At 40.6% G+C, this 15,051-nt stretch overlaps 1 protein-coding gene across 7 annotated transcripts in view; it reads left to right on the forward strand.

Annotated features, from left to right (window-relative positions):
- Positions 1-13,927, forward strand: part of svilb (supervillin b) — a 42,409-nt gene extending 28,482 nt beyond the window's left edge. For 3 of the 7 annotated variants that reach the window (XM_058069435.2, XM_078794762.1, XM_078794761.1), the window contains exons 24-39: positions 176-331; positions 424-560; positions 1,989-2,136; positions 2,212-2,357; positions 2,700-2,875; positions 4,656-4,803; positions 4,871-5,150; positions 5,265-5,416; positions 6,134-6,239; positions 6,309-6,516; positions 8,067-8,200; positions 8,295-8,450; positions 8,545-8,688; positions 8,752-8,873; positions 10,447-10,602; positions 13,107-13,926. In XM_058069435.2, the coding sequence (XP_057925418.2) occupies positions 176-331; positions 424-560; positions 1,989-2,136; positions 2,212-2,357; positions 2,700-2,875; positions 4,656-4,803; positions 4,871-5,150; positions 5,265-5,416; positions 6,134-6,239; positions 6,309-6,516; positions 8,067-8,200; positions 8,295-8,450; positions 8,545-8,688; positions 8,752-8,873; positions 10,447-10,602; positions 13,107-13,193 (2,456 nt within the window). In that variant the 3' untranslated portion in view covers positions 13,194-13,926. Of the gene's footprint in view, positions 1-175; positions 332-423; positions 561-1,988; positions 2,137-2,211; positions 2,358-2,699; positions 2,876-4,655; positions 4,804-4,870; positions 5,151-5,264; positions 5,417-6,133; positions 6,240-6,308; positions 6,517-8,066; positions 8,201-8,294; positions 8,451-8,544; positions 8,689-8,751; positions 8,874-10,446; positions 10,603-12,170; positions 12,193-13,106 lie in introns of all 7 variants that reach the window. The other 4 variants (XM_078794764.1, XM_078794765.1, XM_078794763.1 and 1 more) reach the window with 3 other exon arrangements.
- Positions 13,928-15,051: the final 1,124 nt, after the last annotated feature.

A 15,051-nucleotide genomic window follows, 5' to 3' on the forward strand; every position in this document is an offset into this window, starting at 1 on the left:
TGTTGGGTTTTTTTTTATAATGCACCTCGTACCGATGTACAAGGTGATATGACCATACAATGACATATGTGACATATGCATGTTCAAATGAAATAAAACCATTACCATTACCATTTGAACATGCATAAGATGTTGGGCCGAGATGTTTTTTAATCGTGTATTATATTCATTCCAGTGACTAAAAGCTCAGAATACTCAGAGGCTGCCCTGGCAGGTCTGGCCAGTAAAGAGAACTTCAGCAGTGTGAGTTTACGCAGCGTCAACATCTCAGAGCAGATGTCCAACAACAGTGCCGTCCCATACAAGAACCTCATGCTGCTGCAGGTGAAAGGTCAGGCCCTCTTCCAACGCAAACCGCTCACCTGAGCTCTCCGGTACGGCTTCTGTCTAATCCACACCATTCCGCGTGATGGCTCTCTGCAGGCCGGCGCCACGTTCAGACCCGACTAGTCGAGCCCAGAGCATCATCGCTGAACAGTGGGGATTGTTTCCTGCTGGTGACGCCTGAGCACTGCTTTGTGTGGATCGGAGAATTCAGTAATGTCATCGAAAGGGCAAAGGTGACATTTTTTATTCATATTTATCTTTCATCATTCCAAAATATATATAATTTAACTGTTGGTTATTTTGGAGTACCATGATCTACATTACTACATTAAATGGCTTCAACATTTAAAATGACTAAATTGTGGTTAAGAACTAGGGCTGTCAATCGATTAAAATATTTAATCGCAATTGATCACATTTTGCCCATCATTAGCTCATAATTTATCCCATTTAATTACAGATAGAAATAAGTTTATATTTATAAAAAGTAGGGGAAATCTTGTGGTAAAAGTCTGGTTAAGAACTAGGGTTGTCAGTCGATTAAAACATTTAATCACAATTGATCACATTTGGTCCGTTGTTAACTCACAATTAATTGCATTGAATTACAGATAGAAGTACATTTTTATTTATAAAAAGTAGGGGAAATCTTGTGGTAAACGTCTGGTTAAGAACTAGGGCTGTCAATCGATTAAAATATTTAATCGCGATTAATCACATTTTGGCCACCGTTAACTCACAATTTATCGCATTTAATTACAGATAGAAATACATTTTTATTTATAAAAAGTAGGTAAAATCTTGTGGTAAACGTCTGGTTAAGAACTAGGGTTGTCAATCAATTAAAATATTTAATCGCGATTAATCACATTTTGGCCACCGTTAACTCACAATTTATCGCATTTAATTACAGATAGAAATACATTTTTATTTATAAAAAGTAGGGGAAATCTTGTGGTAAACGTTTCAAATTTTATTTAATTTATTTTAATTTTTATTTTAAGGATATCAATTTAGGAACTATGGCCATTATTTAAAACAATACAGTCAGCAAGCATATTTTTGTGTTGCTATTTCTCTTTATTACTAGCATATTACTCGCCCACAAACTTTCAGCAAATACAAAATGTGAGCGAGTGAGACCTCTCACACTTCATTCATTTATTAATTCATTTTCTACCGCTTATCCTCACGAGGGTCGCGGAGGGTGCTGGAGCCTATCCCAGCCAATCACAGGGCACATATAGACAAACAACCATTCACACTCACATTCATACCTATGGACAATTTGGAGTCCCCAAATGAGGTCTGCGTGCTAACCACTCGACCGCCGTGCAGCCCCAAATTATATCAAATTCGGAACTATGGCCATTATTTAAAACAATACAGTCATCAAGCATATTTTTGTGTTTATTTATGATACTAGTTTTAAATGCTAAATGTTTGCCTATTTAGGAACATTCAGAAATGATTATTAACTATTCAATGATTTTATTTTTGCAAACCTGTAGATTTTATTTGATTTAATTTTGTACATCTCACATGGAAAACTGAATATAGTATAATATTTCCTTATTTAGGGAAGTCAACGTGTACAGGTGTACATCATTGTGTGTCCGTGCTGTGGTCATTCTACAGTAGTCTTTACTTTGCGGCTGTAGGCGATGGATCTGGCCACGTTCATCCAAACAAAGAAGGACCTCGGCTGCAGGGCCAGAAAAGTGCAAACCATCGAGGAAGGGGTCAACCCCCAGAGTCCGGATTCCCAACAGTTTTGGACCATTCTCGGAGGACAGACCCCCTACCAACGTAAGAACTTCCTCCAGATGACAACCCAGAGAGTTAAATGTAAATAACCGTATTTCCTGTCTGGGTGATGATTAGCTGCCGGTCCATCGGAGGAAGACGAGCATTTTGAGAATGCCATTGTGGAAACCAACTGCATCTTTCGTCTGCTGAATGACAAACTGGTCCCCGATGATGATGAATGGGGGAAGGTCCCTCGCTGTTGTCTGCTGGCATCCAAAGAGGTTTTATTGTTTATTATTATGGTTGTCGCTCGCAGTGGTGTACAATTGTACTGTATTATACTGTTGCTTGTTTCTAATATTTTGCTTACCTTATGTAGCTACATGAGACCACCTATACTTAGCACGACTATTATTATCATGAGGTAATATTGCACCAGTTTGAATGTGTTGCTAAGCAACAAGAAGGGCAGTAGTGAGCAAATTCATACATCAATGCCAAAACTATTTTTACTCTACTGTTACATTCTGTCACGGAGACATTTTTATTGACTGTTAAAAACATTAAAATGAGCTTGTTTAATTAAAATGTGACTTCTATGAAATACTGTACCTCTGGTCCAGGTGCTGGTGTTGGACTTTGGCAGTGAGGTGTACGTATGGCATGGCAAAGAGGTGACGCTGGCACAGAGGAAAGTGGCCTTCCAGCTGGCCAAGCACCTCTGGAACGGCACCTTTGACTACACCTGCTGTGACATCAACCCGCTGGACCCCGGAAACTGCAACACCCTCATTCCCAGGTATGTGCAACACTGGGTTGTTACTAGCTTCTTTAAAGGCTCTGGAATGACGCTGTGAAAATCACGGTGACCATGAATGGGTCTTCAGAACTTAAGCTTCTCTTGCCTGGTCCTTGCTGGCCAAAATGATGTTTTTAGTTTTAACGTACCGTATTTTCTGGACTATAAGTCACACAAGGCCATTCATTCATTCATTCTTTTTCTACTGCCTATCCTCACAAGGGCCGCGGGGGTGCTGGTGCCTATCCCAGCTGTCTTGGAAAAAATGGAAAAAAACATACATAAGTCACATTTTTTGCGGGTTATTTATTTTACAAACTACTTGACCAAAGACATTACGTCCTCTTGGAAGGTAAGTTCTAACAATAAAAGAATAGAGAACAGGCTGAATAGGTGTAAGATATGCTAACAGAACAGAAAAGGTGTACAGTGTTTATGTAACATAAACATTTTTTTCATTTATAATTCGCTCTGGAGTATTAGTCGCACAAGGCCATTCATTCATTCATTCATTTTCTACCGCTTATCCTCACGAGGGTCGCAGGGGTGCTGGAGCCTATCCCAGCTGTCTTCGGGCGAGAGGCGGAGTACACCCTGGACTGTTCGCCAGCCAATCACAGGGCACATATAGACCACACAATGCCAGAAATGCATAATTAGGTAGAAAAAAACAGTTTTTTCATTTACAATTCGCTCTGGAGTATAAGTCACAGGAATAGCCAACCTATGCAAAAAAGTGAGACTTATAGTTCGGATAATACAGAAGTTGTTTGTCATTCCGGATCAAAATTGCAAAAATTTACAGTTGGATCTTAAGTAGAGTTTCAAAATGCAAAATGAAGAAATGGGAGTGAGACACAAAACGTTTTGAGTAAGCAATCAACAACCCTTCCACTGAAATAGGCTTTTCATCAGCTGATCAAACGGTAAAGATCCTAGCACAAAAAAAAACCCTGCAAAAAATTGACTCAGTCATGTGACCAGTCCAGGGCGGCACGGCGGTCGAGTGGTTAGCGTGCAGACCTCACAGCTAGGAGACCAGGGTTCAATTCCACCATCAGTGTGGAGTTTGCATGTTCTCCCCGTGCATGTGTGGGTTTTCTCCGGGTACTCCGGTTTCCTCCCACATTCCAAAAACATGCTAGGTTAATTGGCCACTCCAAATTGTCCATAGGTATGAATAGGTTGTTTGTCTATATGTGCCCTGTGATTGGCCACCAGTCCAGGGTGTACCCCGCCTCTCGACCAAATACAGCTGGGATAGGCTTCAGCACCCCCCGCGACCCTTGTGATGAAAAAGCGGTAGAAAACGAATGAATGAATGTGACCAGTCCAGGGTGTACTGCGCCTCTTGCCCGAACTCAGCTGGGATAGGCTCCAGCATACCACCGCGATCCCTACTAGGATACCCATAAATATCTGTTATATCTGATATCTGTTTTATATCACAAACTCAAATTAGCCTTAAAAGAACCACAAGAAATCTAATTCCAACCAATTCCTAAATACTTCCAACAATGACATCCAGAATCTAAGAACGACTGAATGTAGGCCTTCAAGATCTGGCTTGGTACCATAAGTGGTCTGGGTCAGCCTAACCTGCAGAAACTATCGGGTTCCAAAGCCAAAATCTAAGAACTGCTGCCTTTTCCATAGAAACTTCAACAGATGACCATCTTAGGATATGGTCTAAGGAACATTGTTGGAAAAATACTAGTACTAGGTAGTACTTGTGCAACTTAAACCTGTCTTGCTCATCTTTCTGACCGTCCCTCCACAGGAAGGGCCAAGGTAGACCCGACTGGGCAATATTTGGCAGACTGACAGAGCACAATGAGACCATCTTGTTCAAAGAGAAGTTCATGGACTGGACTGAAGTGAAGCCGCCGTCGCCAACCGAAGGCAGCGAGTTGGTGCCAGAACAGCAGGTTAGCGTCAAAGATCATAGTGTACAAAAGCAGAATCCACTAAAAGTTTGTCTTTGTTTTTTCCCAGAAGGCTACAGGGCGGGAGTGCCGGCCGTACGATGCCAGCCTGATGCTGCCGCTCCTGCAGTCATCCATCGCCACCATCCTGGACGGCGTCAACGTTGGTCGCGGACACGGCTCGGTGGAAACAGAGGACCGCATGAGAACGCAGGAAATCAGCACCGTTTCTGTGGACGTGTGGCACATCCTGGAGTTCGACTACAGCCGCCTACCGCGCCAGAGCATCGGACAGTTCCATGAGGGCGACGCCTACGTGGTGAAGTGGAAGTACATGGTCAGCACGTCAGGTTAGCCACAACTCTGACACTTTTATTTTTTTATTTTAGTTCTTATTTCGTTCTTATTTAGTTATTTTTTAGTATTTTTTTTGTTATTTTACTGACTTTTTTCTTCTTTCCAAGTGGGACGTAGACACAACCCGGAAGTGAGGAGCACAGGACCCGGCAGAGAGCAGTGTTGTTATTTCTTCTGGCAAGGCCGACATTCCACCGTTAGCGAAAAAGGAACATCGGCATTGATGACGGTGGAGCTGGATGAAGAGAGAGGGGCTCAGGTAGGATGGTGGACCTGAATGCAGCCAAAAACAGAAACACAAAGTGGGTCTGTACTATACACTACTGCTCAAAAGTTTGGGATCACTTGCAAATTTCTTTGTTTTCCAAAGAAAAACATTTTCATGCATTTCACAAACAATTTTTATCCATTTCACAAACAATGAAAATGAATGAGATGATTTTCAAAGAAGGATGTACATTTTTACATAGAGGCCTACTATCAACAACTGTCAGTCCTCTGCATCAATCTCCTGGTATGGCTGCTAATCCAAGTTCATCATTTTATAAGGCTAATAGATGATTAGAAAACCCATGTAAAAAATCTCTTACCATGCTGTTAACTACTCCCTTCAGAGAGCAGCACAAACTGGGTCTAACAAGGACAGAAAAACGCTGCACAACTGTGCAAGAAGACAAATATCTGAGAGTGTGTACTTTAGTATAGTACCCGTCAAACACCAGTGTCAGTATCAACAGCGAAGCGGCCACTTCAGGACTTCAGACTTCATGGCAGGATTGCCAAGAAAAAGCCAGATCTCAGACTGGACAAAAACATTTCCAAGTCATCCCAAATTTTTGAGCGGTAGTGTATGTACTCTACTGTACTGTGTAAGTTCCGTTACTGGCCAAAAATAGCGTACAACTTCTACTGATCTCTGTATTAAATACAACATACAGTACAAAGTACAAAAGTTGTACTTTTATATGTTTAAAAGGTCCAAGTGCAGCAGGGAAAAGAGCCTCCGTGTTTCCTGCAGTGCTTCAATGGCGGTATGATCGTTCACGCCGGCAAGCGCGAAGAGGAGGAGGAGAACATCCAAAGTAAATTTTTTTTTTTTTTTTTGGTGGTTCATGAACTGCTTTGTGATAAGGCGTGTCTATTTTCGTTAGGCGAGTGGCGTCTGTACTGTGTGCGGGGTGAGGCGGCCGCGGAAGGCCACCTACTGGAGGTGGCGTGTCATTGCAGCAGCCTGCGCTCGCGAGGCTCCATGATGCTGCTCAGCGTCAACAAGGCGGTTATCTACCTGTGGCACGGCTGTAAGACACAACCGCATACCCGCAGTGTGGGCAACATGGCGGCCCTGAGGATCAAAGAACAGTGGGTTTGCTTTCATTTATTTATTTACATTTTTATTTCATATAGTCAGCCTCAGAGGTGTCGCAATAGCGTATTGGAAATGTTTTTGCTTTGATTTTTGATTTCGAATTCAGGCAGTTTGAAGGTCATTCATTCATTCATTTTCTACCGCTTATCCTCACGAGGGTCGCGGGGGGTGCTGGAGCCTATCCCAGCTGTCTTTGGGCGAGAGGCGGGGTACACCTTGGACTGGTGGCCAGCCAATCACAGGGCACATGTAGACATATATACATATAGACATATAGACAAACTGGATCTAACAAGGACAGAAAAAAGCTGCACAACTGTGCAAGAAGACATAATATCTGAGAGTGTGTAGTTCAAGAGAAAGACGCCTCAAAGGTGGCCAGCCAATCACAGGGCACATATAGACAAACAACCATTCACACTCACATTCATACCTATGGACAATTTGGAGTCGCTAATTAACCGAGCATGTTTTTGGAATGTGGGAGGAAACCGGAGTACTCGTATCATTAATTGGCTGGTTCTAGGATACAACCGATATTGCATTTTGATGCTTATATCATGCTGATTATTATCAGACATTCCTAATTAATTATTGTACAGGCTTTTTGGATCAGTTTTTATGATAGCGTCTCATAGCTGCAGAAAGGAAGGACGATATCTGTCCTTCACACACTTTGGATGTATCATGGAGCTCCTTACTGCAGCGAGATGTGCAGTGACGTGTAGCGAAGCCTGCTTTTATGCAAATATGCTCATAAAAAGCAGCAACTTCCAATTAGAGTGCATTAGAGTGTGATAGATTTTCAGTACTATTGCATTATTTTTTTTTTTTTTTATTGCACGATTGTATTTTGTTTACTGAAATTCCGCATTTTGGTTACTGCAATTCTACATCTTGTTACTGTATAAGTTATTGTTTTTGATGTACATATATTTACACTTATTTTGAACAGCACCTGCCACTTTTATATTTATATTGGTTTTCCTTGTTTTATTTTTATCCTTTTCCTTATTTTTATTTTTACTTTCTACAAAATGCACCATGGAGTTGCACTCAAGTTTTCGTTGATAATGAAGGCGATTCTGATACTGATTCTACATGGAACCTTTAAAAGGATTAACAGGAAGAATTACCGTATTTTCCGGACTATAAGTCGCACTTTTTTTCATAGGTTGGCTGTTCCTGCGACTTATACTCCAGAGCGACTTATAAATGAAAAAAGTGTTTATGTTACATAAACACTGGACACCTTTTGTGTTCATGTTTATTTTTGGTGTAGCTGAATAAGCATTGTGTTAGCATTTCTTACACCTATTCAGCCTGATCTCTATTCTTTTATTGTTACAACTTCCAAGAGGACGTAATGTCTGTTTTGGTCAAGTAGTTTGGAAAATAAATTACCTGCAAAAAAATGCAACTTATTGTTGCTTGTTTTTTTCTACCTAATTATAAATTTTTGGCCTTGTGTGACTTATACTCCAGAGCGACTTATAGTCCAGAAAATACGATATATCTTTTAATACACTTGTGTCTTGCTCAGATGTCCTCTAGAAGCTGGCCTCCACAGCAGCAGCAAAGTGAGCATCCACGAGTGTGACGAAGGCATGGAGCCTCCGGCCTTCTGGGAAGCTCTGGGCCACAAGGACAGGAAGGCCTACGACTGCATGCTGCAAGGTAGTGATTGGGAATGATGCCCAGTGGGATACATTGCAGTCATGCATTTTTAGTTGATAAAAATGAGTTGCTATTCCTTGTTGTTCCTTTTCAGATCCAGGAAAATTCAACTTCACTCCAAGGCTCTTCCAGTTGAGCAGCACATCAGGAGAGTTTGTGGCCACAGAGTTCTTCCACCCGTCCAGAGCTCCAGACATTGTCAGTTCGCTGCCCTTTTTGCAAGAAGAGCTCTACAATGCGGCACAACCCGGTGAGGCCTAAACATAGTCAATCCTTCCTAAAGGTTCTCCTGATTTGGAAGATAGACATGTTGGACTAAAGAGTCCGGACCGTGTGATCCACAGCGTTGTTCCTGGTGGACAACTTCCATGAGGTCTACCTGTGGCAGGGCTGGTGGCCTCAGGACAGCGAGAACACCGGCTCGGCTCACATCCGCTGGGATGCAGACAGGAAGTGCGGCATGGAGACGGTGCTGCAGTACTGCAAAGGTACTCCGTTTTTTTATCTGTCGTTGAATGAGAAGGGTCGTGTTTAAAAACTGTTTCTTGCAGAGAAGAACGACAAGAATCCTCAGAAGTCCTACCTGATCCACGCTGGACTGGAGCCGCTCACCTTCACCAATATGTTCCCCAGCTGGGAGCACCGGGAGGACGTTGCTGAGATCACTGAGAGGGTCAGTAGTATGCTTATTATATGCAACTATAGTGATGAATAGTTATGAATTTATGAAAGTATTTTGCACAACAGGGCGGCATGGCGGTCGAGTGGTTAGCACGCAGACCTCACAGCTAGGAGACCAGGGTTCGGTCGGACCCTCGGCCATCTCTGTGTGGAGTTTGCATGTTCTCCCTGTGCATGCGTGGGTTTTCTCCGGGTACTCCGGTTTCCTCCCACATTCCAAAAACATAAATAATTATTATTTTATTTTAATTTTATTATAATAAATAATAATAAAATAAATATAAATAATAAAAAATATATAAATATATACTTTTGTTTTTGCTCCTCTCAAAGTAAAAAAAATCAAAATTATATATTAAAAATATAATAATAATAATAATAATAATAATCATCATCATCATAATCATAATAATCATAACAATCATAATAATCATAATAATAATAATAATCATAGTAATATATTATTTATTATAAAATATATAACATAACAATAATATTAATATTTATTATGATATTATTGATTATGGATTATTCTTATTCTTATTGTTATTATTGTTGTTATTATTGTTATTATTATTTATTATTATTATTATTATTAGGGTTAGCGAGCAAACCTCACAGCTAGGAAACCCGAGTTCAATGCCAACCTCGGCCATCTTTGTGTGGGGTTTACATGGTTTCCTCCCACATTCCAAAAACATAAATAATAATAATAAAATATAATAATAAAATATAAATAAAATAAATATAAATAATAAAAAATATATATAGATATATACTTTTGTTTTTGCTCCCCTCAAAGTAAAAAAAAATTCAAAATTATATATTAAAAATATAATACATAATAATAATATAATATATTATTTATTATAAAATATATACCATAACAATAATGTTAATATTTATTATGATATTATTGATTATGGATTATTCTTATTCTTATGGTTATTTTTGTTGTTATTATTGTTATTGTTATTTTTTATTACTATTATTATTAGGGTTAGCGAGCAAACCTCACAGCTAGGAAACCCGAGTTCATCTTTGTGTGGAGTTTGCATGGTTTCCTCCCACATTCCAAAAACATGCTAGGTTAATTAGCGACTCCAAATTGTCCATAGGTATGAATGTGAGTGTGAATGGTTGTTTGTCTACGTATATGTGCCCTGTGATTGGCTGGCCACCAGTACGGCGGTGTACCCCACCTCTCGCCCGAAGACAGCTGGGATAGGCTCCAGCACCAACCGCGACCCTCGTGAGGAAAAAGCGGTAGAAAATAAATGAATTAATTAATTTTGCGCATCACAGCAGAGGTAGATTATGCTGCTGAGTGCTCACCACTAACTCATGTCATGGAGTTAATACAAAAACACAAAATGAGGTTGCCACAGCTCTTCATGCCAATGTGTTTTTTGACCTGCCGTTAACTGGAGAGCCTAGCAGTGCTTTGATTTTTAGTAGGACTCGGCGGTTGACTGAGGTTAACATTTTGCAGGGCATCAACAGCAAATAAAAAAAAACAGCAAACTTACCTGCATGTTGTGTTTTTGTTGTTGCTGTTGCTGCAGGAGGCGGAGGTGTGCAACCAGATCATCTTAGTGGAGGATGTGTTGGCCCGTCTCAGTCAAAACACCTTCCCTCTGGCCCAGCTGCAGGCCCGGCCTCTTCCGGAGGGCGTGGACCCGCTCCGTTTGGAGATCTACTTGTCTGACCAGGACTTTGAGGTCAGGTCTATTTCTCACTTACATGTTTCATTTTGTACAGTGACGTTATGAAGGGTAGCATTATTAGCACTTAGCGCGCAGACCTTACAGCTAGGAGACCTGTGTTCAATTCTACCCTTGCATCTCTTTGTGGAGTTTGCATGTTCTCCCCGTGCATGCGTGGGTTTTCTCCGGGTACTCCGGTTTCCTCCCACATTCCAAAAACATGCTAGGTTAATTGGCCACTCCAAATTGTCCATAGGTATGAATGTGAGTGTGAATGGTTGTTTGTCTATATGTGCCCTGTGATTGGCTGGCCACCAGTCCAGGGTGTCCCTCGCCTCTTGTCTGAAGACAGCAGGGATAGGCTCCAGCACCCCCGCAACCCCTGTGAGAACAAGCGGTAGAAAATGAATAAATGAGTGAAAACCATGAAAAGCAAAACAAATATATTTAGAACTACAAATGAACTTTTCAGGGTATTATGTCACAAACATGCTGCACGGCACACGAGTGTTTAGCACATAGGCCACACAGCTAGGGCACCTGAGGTTGATTCCAACCTCGGCCATCTCTGTGTGGAGTTTGCATGTTCTCCCCGGTTTCCTCCCACATTCCAAAAACATGCTAGGTTAATTAGGGACTCCAAATTGTCCATAGGTATGAATGTGAGTGTGAATGGTTGTTTGTCTATATGTGCCCTGTGATTGGCTGGCCACCAGTCCAGGGTGTACCCTGGACTGGTGCCTATCCCAGCTGTCTTCAGGTGAGAGGCAGGGTACACCCTGGACTGGTGGCCAGCCAATCACAGGGCACATATAGACAAACAACCATTCACACTCACATTCATACCTATGGACAATTTGGAGTGGCCAATTAACCTAAAGTGCATGTTTTTGGGGCTGGGGGGAGGAAAGTGAAGCAATTCAGATAAAATTGAGTGCACCACCTGACTGCAACGAGCAAAGATGCTGCTCGACATTTTTTTTGTCTTTGTTCGACTTAACACCTTGAAATCGGCTCCAGAAATGACATTTTCCAATTTCCTAGCAGTCTCTAATGCAGCGTGGTTGAAGCAGTGACATACCCTGAGCGCTGAGTTTGACCAACTCCTCATTTTGAGTCCACATTCTCTTCCAGCTGCCTCTTCTTCTGCTCAATGTTCTGCAGATACTCAGTTAGGGACTTGATTTAACCAATTAACCTAGCATGTTTTTGGAATGTGGGAGGAAACCGGAGTACCCGGAGAAAACCCACGCATGCACGGGGAGAACATGCAAACTCCACACAGAGATGTCCGAGGGTGGGATTGAACTCAGGTTTCCTAGCTGTGAGGTCTGCGCGCTAACCACTCGACCGCAGTGCAGCCCTTCACCGGGCAATTACATTCAAATATTGCATATTTCAGGTTGAGATTTCAGGTTCAGATTCATGCTAGTTTGGTATGTTTTACCAAATAAACACCATAACACTACGGTCATCGGTCAGTCGGGCAACTTTGCTAGCTGCTGTAATTCAGCACATTTTATCCTGTCATTGAATGCCTCATTCAAAAACCATCCTAACGTCATTCAACTCTCACTTTGCAGACCATGTGGTAGGTGGATGGAGGTAAGATTAGATATCGTCTTTCTCCTCGCTGATCCACTTTCAATTTTCACTTATTGGTGGTGGTTGTGGGGGGTGGGGGGGCACGTTTTTGTGCATGTTTGCACTATTACCAATGTTGAGATTTGGGAATGAAGGAGGAAATATATATTTTGGTGGTGTTTTTATATACTAGTACTGTTCTTATATCCAATCTTGCACTATACTCTTTTTCACGCTCACCTTCCTCCCGAATGAATGCCTTTTGTGTTCAAAATCACTGCACCCCGGTATCAGGTGAAGCATGAAAAGTACAGTATATTTGGAAATGTACAGAATCAAATAAAATAACACGTCACACTGCTGCAAGTATTTTCTTCCTCGTAAACACTGGAATGAATATGAATGTTGGCTTGTATCACTTTTGGAACCATTGCATTGAATCGTAGCTGAAACAACCTTGTGTCATTTTAGACCCATACTCATAGCGTATTTATATACAATTGTGTTTTTAATTGTTTTTAACAGAGGAAAAATAACAAAGAACATGCATAACAACATTTACATATGATATTGTTGTACTGCATACCGATATTTTATACATAAGGAACTTTTCTGGCATTTCTACGGATAAATCTACTCAGAAAACATCAAAGAAATGATAAAAAAAATACTGTACATGGTTTTGTTTTCTTTGAACGTTTCTTAAATGTCATGTAAAATGTAATTTGATCCAATTGTATTTCCAAAATTCTAAGTTCAAAGATGTTTTATTGTGCAGAAGAATTGAGATGCTATTTCTCGCAAAGTACTTTGGAGCTAGTTAGAATGAAAACAATAGAAATACTTAAACGAAAAGTAAGAAAAATAGAATATACTGTATATATACAGTACATGTCCTTTGCTTATTTGTCTCGTGTCCATTGCGTCCATTGCAGGAGGCTTTGGAGATGATGAGAGACGAGTATGAACGTCTACCAGGGTGGAAACAGGTGAACTTAAAGAAAACCAAGGGACTGTTTTAAGCAGGTTTGACTGAAGAATGAAAAAGAAGAGCGCTAAAAGACATGAAGAGGTGGCGGAAGTTTTCATGAAGACTGGAGATGTACTTCCTGGTCGGTGTTAGGACATGTTAATCCAAGACACGGACTCGAGTCTGCGACTTGGACTTATTTGATGTTATTGCCAACATTGTGTTCAACTGTTCAACAGCAGTGAAATACAGTTTTGAATGCCAAAGGCGTTCATTCTTTTCATGTGTGGATACTGTACATGCTAAGCGAACAGTAAATAGCCAATGACAATGTGATCATTACAGGTGGAAGAGACTTGAGACACGACTTGTCACCAAAGACTTAGACATGACTTGGATTTTCAGAAAAATGACCGCCTGAGGCACCTCCAAACACTGCAGGACGCTTGGTGTCAGAGTACCATCCATGCTGTGCTTTGTGTGCACATCAGCTTGTGTGTATATGTTGTGAGGCCGACGTTGTAATTTAAAGGTTTGATGGTGTCCAAGAAGCTTGAGGAATCTGTATAGTGCCTTTTTGTGTTTTGTGTACAGTTTATACAAAGAAATTCTAGTGGGTATTTTCAAAGACTTTCTTTGGGATAAAAAAAAAAAGACAGAGAATCCAAACTCCTCTTGTGTCATTAAAGCACTTTTAATCCTATTACAGTTGCCTGATGGGTTTTTTTTACATCAAAATATGTATTATCCAGGTAGTCTGAAACAGTATGCATCAATCATTATTTTGTGTCGTTTTTTAACCCAATACAATTTAAGCACTTCTGACACCACCAAAATTATAATATTAATTAAGTAAATGTTATTAACATTTAATTAATAAATTAATATGTGATATTTTTAACTGTTTTCTATTTTTTTAAAGAAAAGTGAACGTATTAATTGTTTATTTGCACCGGAAGTGTGCTGCTCGAGACCCGGAAGTTTGCAATGTTGTAGCCATAAATACAACCGCAACTTTATTAGCGTTCTTTCTCTTTCCTGTCTACGCTTGTGTTCGCACACTGTGGTCTCTTGAATGGTGGCCGAATTCCTTTATGGGAGAAATTATTACACGGTATTGTCCATTTTAATCTTTCTATTACCTCCTAATATGTTATTTACTGCAGACCGTGGTTATGTGAGGGGCGTTTACGTGCTAATGTGTTCAGTTGTTGAACTGCCTTGCTAGCCGACCTCGTGGTGTTAAGCCGATGTCGCCTAAGTCTTCGAAAAATAGCTGTACAAAATGAGATTTTCACTTTCATTAGTACAGTTTAACGTGTACACACGTCCCCTAAAAACTATTTTAGACTGTACTTTTTGTTTTTAAATTGTACTACTGTACGTCAATCAAACCTTGAATGATGAGTTGCACGTGAGTCCGTGTTTCACCTGAAGCTGATGATTATTATTCACTGCACTGATGGGTTTGATGTCATGTAAGATGGTAGTATTTTTTGTTTTAATGAGGTTTTACTCAAGTTGTGTTTTTTTTTAATTTCTTTTAAGGTTCCGGGCCTTCAGACAAGGTTTGACAGGTGAGATGGACTACTGGTTACACTTCAAATTTGTGTGATGCAATTGGACTTATGGGGAGGATTCTGCACTTCCATTGACTAACACACAGAAGGTGGTCTGCATAGACTGCGTCCCAAGCTCTCATACATGTGTATGTATGAGGTTTTGCCATGAAAAGCAGTACTTGTACAAGTCTCCATCTATTGCCTTTGTTGCTAATATTACACATTAAACCTCTTAATTTATACAACTTAATCTTTGAGGTGATGGACTTGAGGTCCATCCCGATTCTCCACAACTATGTAGATTTAAATTGAGTAACCTATAGTGCAGTGATTCCCAAAGTGTGGGCT

Source organism: Doryrhamphus excisus, linkage group LG11 (genome assembly GCF_037039965.1).
Source record: "Doryrhamphus excisus strain RoL-2023G ecotype Guam linkage group LG11, RoL_Dexc_Guam_v1.1, whole genome shotgun sequence".
NCBI classification, from domain to species: Eukaryota; Metazoa; Chordata; class Actinopteri; order Syngnathiformes; family Syngnathidae; genus Doryrhamphus; species Doryrhamphus excisus.